This window comes from Bombina bombina, chromosome 4 (assembly GCF_027579735.1).
Source record: "Bombina bombina isolate aBomBom1 chromosome 4, aBomBom1.pri, whole genome shotgun sequence".
In the NCBI taxonomy this organism is placed as follows: Eukaryota; Metazoa; Chordata; class Amphibia; order Anura; family Bombinatoridae; genus Bombina; species Bombina bombina.
This window is the reverse complement of record NC_069502.1, coordinates 361,940,036-361,947,255: the sequence shown is the minus strand read 5'-3', so window position 1 is coordinate 361,947,255 and position 7,220 is coordinate 361,940,036. Positions and strand designations below refer to the sequence as shown.

The 7,220-nt window shown below is 34.4% G+C and overlaps 1 protein-coding gene across 2 annotated transcripts in view; it reads left to right on the top strand.

The window, feature by feature from the left end:
• The first annotated feature begins 4,744 nt into the window (after positions 1–4,744).
• GOLIM4 (golgi integral membrane protein 4) overlaps positions 4,745–7,220 on the top strand; it is a 353,609-nt gene continuing 351,133 nt past the window's right edge. For both annotated transcript variants that reach the window (XM_053710118.1, XM_053710117.1), the window contains exon 1: positions 4,745–5,222. In XM_053710118.1, coding sequence (XP_053566093.1) covers positions 5,036–5,222 — 187 coding nt within the window. In that variant the 5' untranslated portion in view covers positions 4,745–5,035. The remainder of the gene's footprint in view (positions 5,223–7,220) is intronic.

Sequence of the window (7,220 nt, the reverse complement as noted above, 5' to 3'; positions counted from 1 at the left end):
ACACTGAACCCAATTTTTTTATTTTGTGATTCAGATAGAGCATGACATTTTAAGCAACTTTCTAATTTACTCCTATTATCAATTTTCCTTCATTCGCTTAGGTATCTATATTTGAAATGCAAGAATGTAAGTTTAGATGCCGGCCCATTTTTGGTGAACAACCTAGGTTGGCCTTGCTGATTGGTCGATAAATTCATCCACCAATCAAAAACTGCTGTCCAGAGTTCTGAAACTCCAAAAAAATTTAGATGCCTTCTTTTTCAAATAAAGATAGCAAGAGAACGAAGAAAAATTGATAATAGGAGTAAATTAGAAAGTTGCTTAAAATTGCCTGCTCTATCTAAATCATGAAAGAAAGAAATTGGGTTCAGTGTCCCTTTAAGTGTTCAAATAAGTCTTTTAATTTTAAGAAAGAAAAATTCAATGATTTATGGACACTGAACCCAATTTTTTTCTTTTGTGATTCAGTTAGAGCATGCAATTTTAAACATCTTTGTAATTTACTCCTATTATCAATTTTTCTTCGTTCTCTTGCTTTCTTTATTTGAAAAAGAAGGCATCTAAGCTATTTTTTTGGTTCAGACCATGGAAAGCACTTGTTTATTGGTAGGTGAATTTACCCACCAATCAGCAAGAAACTAAATCTAAACTTACATTCTTGCATTTCAAATAAAGATACCAAGAGAATGAAAAGAATTTGATAATGGGAGTAAATTAGAAAGTTGCTTAAAATCGCATGCTCTATCTGAATCACAATAGAAAAAAATTGGGTTCAGTGTCCCTTAAATAACATAAATTAGGACAACGTATTCTCTATTAAAAATGGATAACATTTAAAACTTTGTTAAAGAAATATAGATATCAACACATACCACATAGTTATAAAAGTAAAATAAATAAGTGGCTAAATAAAAATTTGTTAAGAGAAATTAGTAAAAAACGTACAGCATTTAAATTATTCAAAGAAAATAGTACAGACGCAACATATCAAATATATAAGGAACGTAACAAAACATGCAAAAAAGCAATCAAATTACCAAAAATTGAAAATAAAAGATTAATTGCAAAGAACTCTAAGTCAAACCCTAAAAGTTTTTTAAGTACATAAATGGCAAAAAATCTAAGAAGGACAATATAGGTACATTAAAATGTATGAAAGAAAGCATGATTAACAGTGACAGGGAGAAGACTGAGGTTCTAAGCCAGTTCTTTTCTTCAGTATACACAAGAGAGGAACCAATGGGAAATACTTTGAAACAAATGAGAACATACAAGTCTATACCGTTAACTGGGTTACCTCTAGATAATAAAAGGAAAAAAAAATGGATAATATTAAGGTAAATAAAACTCCATGCCCAGATGGAATACACCCAAGGGTTTTACAGGAACTTAGAGCTGTTATAGACAAGCCTCATTATCCTTAGGCATAGTACCCCAGGACTGGTGTAAAGCTGATGAGCTGGCACTTTTTAAAAATGATCCAGGAAGCTGTAGAGCAGTTGGTCTGACATTAATAAAGGGGAATATACTTGAAGGGATTATATTGAGTATATTCGTGTAAACAAGATTATGAGCTCAAATCAGCATGGTTTTATGAGAAATAGATCATGTCAAACTAATCTAATTAGATTCTATGAGGAAGAAAAAATATAGATAAAGGGGAATTAGTTGATGTGATATACTTGGATTTTGCATAGGCATTTGATACAGTGCCACATGAGACATTAATGTACAAAATTAAGGGACTGGTAATAGCTAAAAATGTCAGCTCATGGATAAATAACTGGATAAAAGACAAGGAGCATCAGTGAGTCCCCCAGGGATCGGTACTGGGCCCTGTTCTTTTTTAAAAAAAAATATTAATGACTTGGAGCAAGGACTAAATAGCAACATTTCTATTTTTGCATATGATACAAAGTTGTGTAAGGTCATTAGGTCAGGGAAGGATGAACTTGCTTTTACAAGGGAATCTACAAAAATTAGAAGAATGGGCAGGTAAATGGAAAATGAGATTTAATAATGGAAAATGCAAAAGTTTTACATTTTGGAAGTAAAAATAAGCAGGCAATCTATTATGTAAATGGGAATAGAATTAGCCAAACAGAGGAGGAAAGGGATTTGGGAGTAGTAATAGATAACAAGCTAAAGATGGGTGCACAATGCAGGGCAGCAGCTTCTAAGACTAATAAGATACTAGCATGTATTATAAGAGTCATTGATGCAAGGAAGGAAAGCATAATTCTGTTACTATATAAATCCCTTATAAGACCTCACCTTGAGTATGGAGTGTAGTTCTAGGGACCAATCTCAAAAAAAGACATTGCAGACTTAGAAAATGTTCAGAGAAGAGCCACAAAGGTAATAAGGGGAATAGAGAATTTAAGATATGAGGAGAGGTAAGCCAAACTGGCTCTGTTTTCTCTAGAAAAAAAGGCACTTGAGAGGTGATATAATTACTTTTTAGAAATATATTCAAGGCCCATATACAGAGATTGCAGAAGCTCTGTTTATTCCAAGGAAATTTTTGTGACAAAAGGTCACAATTTAAAGCTGCAGGAAAGGAGATTTAATCTCCTGCTATGTAAACATTTTTTCACTGTAAGAGCAATCAAATTGTGGAACTCATTACCTGAGGAGGTAGTAAATGCCAATAATTTAGATACATTTAAAAATGGTTTGGATACATTTCTGGCTAGAAAAAAACAGAATTCATTGATATAATTGCTTGTGGTAAATGGGTCACCTTTTTTAATGGGACTAATTTAAAGGGATAGTAAACCCACAAAAAAACTTTTCAATTTCAAAACATCATATCACGTTGTTTAACTATGCAAATAACATTCATTAGCCATTTTCTATAGTTTACCTGTATTTTGCGTTGAAATTATTATTTCTGCCAAACCCTTCTTCAACCTAATTATTCACTGCAAATTACTGTGTTCTACCTGGTAGAACAAGCACAGCGGCCCGCATGCGCATATCCTATAGTATCTGGTCGCGCATGTGCACAATTATCTTCTCTCCTTCTGTGTCAGCTGGAGTGTCATCAATACTGTACCGGAGGAGGCCCATGACAAGTTGTGGTGGGAGTGGCGCAAGGTTAAACCTTTTGAAAAGACTGGATTAATTCCAGTTCCTGGCCTCCTTTGCTGTGGTGAATTTGAGACAAGTTAATTTCATCATATATAGGAATGATACATTAATGATACGTTTCCTAGTCTCGACCAGTAACTCCTATCAGCAAGCCTGGCTGTAAAGATAATTCTCCTCCCTTCCCTACCTCTGTGGTGCTGTATACTGTAGATACATGAGGCTGTATACTGCACACTGTCTAACTCCAGGTAGAAGGAAGGTAAATGGAAAAAAGGTAATAGTTTGACAGGTGGTGATGATCATCTGATACTGTTATTTTTAGCATTTCTAGCTCCAGCTTTGCTTTTTTTGAACCTCTTGCCTTCTAGTCAGACACATACACAATGATTTTTTTCCTATTTTAGATGACACAGAAACATTTTTGAGTATCATGTACCTTTAAAGCTAGACAACAATGAGATCATTAAAGGGACAGTAAAATCAAAATTAAACTTTCATGATTCCGATAAAGCATGCAGTTTTAAACAAATTTTCCAATTTACTTGTGTTATTAAATTTGATTTGCTCCCTTGGTATCTTTTATTAAAGAGTAAAACTAGGTAGGCTCATACAAGCTCAGGAGTGGACACGTGTCTTTAAAGGGACACTATACCCAAACATTTTCTTTCATGATTAAGGTAGAGAATATAACTTTAAATAACATTCCAATTTACTTCTATTACCTAATTTGCTTTATTCTTTAGATATACTTTAATGAAGACATAGCAATGCACACAGTGAACCAATCACAGGAGGCATCTATGTGCAGCTACCAATCAGCGCTACTAAGCATATCTAGATATGCTTTTCAGCAAAGAATATCAAGAGAATTAAGCAAAATAGATAATAGAAGTAAATTAAAACGTTGTTTATAATTGTATGCTCTTTCTAAATCATGAAAGAAAAAAATTGGGTTTCATGTCCCTTTAATACTGGCAGCAGTGTTTTGCAACATTGTATAACAAAGCTACAAATAATGTTGCAATACTGCTACCATCGTACTAAAGACATGTGCACACTCCTGAGCTCTTATGAGCCTACCTGCTAGTTTTACTGTTCAATAAAGGATGCCAAGAAAACAAAGCAAATTTGATAACAGAAGTAAATTGGAAAGTTGTTTAAAATTGCATGCTCTATCTGAATCATTGAAGTTTAATTTTTACTTTACTGTCCATTTAACGGCTCAGAAAAAATGAGAATAAAACTTCAGTATCTCAGTTTACACCCCAACCCCCTCCCAAAAAAAAAAAAAAAATTAGTTACACACAGTAAAATAACAATACAATATACTTTCTTTGTTTTATGCCTGTTCTACTTGTAAAAAGAGGTGTTTCTTCAACTGCCTCAGAGGCGAGTGTGTTTTCACTATAAGGGCTGTGAATTATCCTAACTTTATTTTTCCAGTGAATTGCCAACATTTTTTATTTTTTTATTTAACAGATAATCAGTTTAAATGAAAGTTGTTTAATATTTTCCTAAATTTGAATTGGCTTAGCTGCTATGCTGTGCTGCTCATTTTGTTATGTTCAATAAAGCATTAAAAAAAAAAAAAGAGCTGGAGAGAGGCAGTGAGAGTGAGAGCCAGAGGGCCCTGCAGAGTTAGCAGTTCACATTGCTGGGATGTTTTAGCAGGAGCCAGCCCTCCTTTGTGTGCAGCCTTCTAGAGACAGCAAAATAACCCACGGAACAGTGAGTTGTTGTGCACAGCAGAGCTGCAGGCGAGTAGCATGCTAATCCTTTGCTTGCTTTGCTAAATCCCCGGAATTGCTGATTTGCAGGGAAGTAAAGTTGCAGGCAATCTGTTAGTGCGTCTGCCACATACTGTGTGTGCAATGCCTGCAGCCTGCTCAGTGCCAGCGCTCGTGTAAAGCAGGAGTTACTCTCCGGCTTTGCCCCTGAGACTATGGGAAACGGGATGTGCTCTAGAAGACAGAAGAGGATCCTGCAGGCGCTCGGCTCCCTGGTTGTGATCATTGGCTTCATCTACGGGGCGCTACTGAACTATGACCAGCAGAACCAGCTAAAGAGAGCAGACGCAGTGGCTCTCAAGTACCAGCAGCACCAGGAATCCCTATCAGCACAGCTACAAGGTACTTACTGTACTGCTGATAGGTCAGCAGACAGTATAACAAGGCATTGTGATTGTGGCAGCGCGAGCACCCTAGGGCTACACTGTGTGCTGAGGTGTCCCATGCAGGAGGCTTAGGTACAGCTCTAATACTAGAGGAGATGTGATGGCCACAGTTTAGCTCTGGTTATTCACATAATATCGTATCAAAGAAAATATGTTTTAAAAATAGTTATAATTAGTATTTTAATTTTAAACATTATAGGCCAGATCCCCTTTCATTTGTAAACTAAATGGTAGCAACAACAACAATCTTCAAAGATTTTAATATTCTAAGTTTGCAATTGAAATGAAACCTAGTCACATCTTTTATAGATATTGAACTGCATTTACAACTTTTTTTATTGCAACATCTAACTGGCATTTTGTTTTAAATAAACATAGCCTGAGAGATACATTGGCTGCTGGGTTGGGCTTAATTAACTCAAGAATTTATTAAAACAGTATGTGGGTAGGAGTATACTGTATGTTAATTCTAGCAAGTTTTTATTTTACAATAAAATAAATGGCCACATCAACTACAGCTTGAAATGCACTAATAACAAAAAATATCAAAACTATATTATTATTTTTTTTTATGAACATTGTTTTTAAACAGAAGATAAGTATTTTGCTAACCATGTAATACAGGTTTTATTGTATTATGCATATAGACCTAAGACTATATTATAATTGTGTTGGGTTTGCTGGCAGCAAGAGTAATTGTTCAACTTCATTTCATCAAAAGATTGTTGTTTGGCATCTAAATTACTAGAATGTTTTCTGTAACAAGCAATGCATACCAAGCTTCTTTACCTACCTCAACTATTCCATTCAGTAGCTTGAGGGCAGGGAAGTATATAAACCTTTCCTTATACCTTTACTAACATTGTAACTTGCAGCTACTTTTTTTTTTTTTTACTAAAGTAAGCGAAAGTGTTTGCAGATGATCTTACTGTCTGCTTATCTGAAAGGAATGTCACACAGCTCTGATATTCTACCTCCCTTAGAAAAAAGTTCTCTATCCCACTTTTACTCCTCCTCCTTCACGCTCTCAGACGTGTACATTATTTGGAAGGGTGCTGAGTTTTCAGGCTACATATCTCTATTGCAGTCTATTCATAGTGTTTTTGAAACTTACATACCTTACTTCTACAATCCAGCTACATCAAATGATTATAACATTGATGCATTTTATTTTAAATTATTATTTTGTCCTTAATACTTTCTAGAGTATATGAAGCACAGGCTGTATCAATATAGGAATTTCCTAAGCACAGCTTAAGTTGCTGCTATAAATATTTTCTTTGTATGTTATTTTTAATTCCCTTTGCTTTATATAGAAATGCATTCAACATATTGTTTAGAAAGAAAAAAAGCATTAGCGTGTTTCAATAGGCCTATTGTTAAGTGTGAAGTTTTTCTCATGCATTTTTATAAATAGGTTTGATTGTTAGTACAAGGAAAGCTAATGAGTAAAGTATTATTAAATATGGTAATTGCAGACAGATCAGAAGAGTCCTTTTAATGTTCACATGTGCCATAACTTTTAAAGTATGTTAAATGGTCCTTGCACAAGGTATTCCACAGTGCTTAAAATATACCAGTAAATGTTAGTTTACTAATTACAGTATTATTTTGTGTACACTCTGAAGCAGTTAGCAGCATTTTAATTTAAAGGGACACTAAACCCAAAACATTTCTTTCATGATTAAGGTAGAGAATACAATTTTAAAACAACATTCCAATTTACTTCTATTATCTAATTTGCTTCATTATTTAGATATCCTTTGTTGAAGAAATAGCAATGTACATGGGTGAGTCAATCACACAAGGCATCAGTGTGATTGGTGCAGCAACCAGTCAGCAGCTACTGAGCTTATCTAGATATGATTTTCAGCAAAGGATATCAAAAGAATGAAGCAAACTAGATAATAGAAGTAAATTAGAAAGTTGTTTAAAATTGAAAGGAAAAAATGTG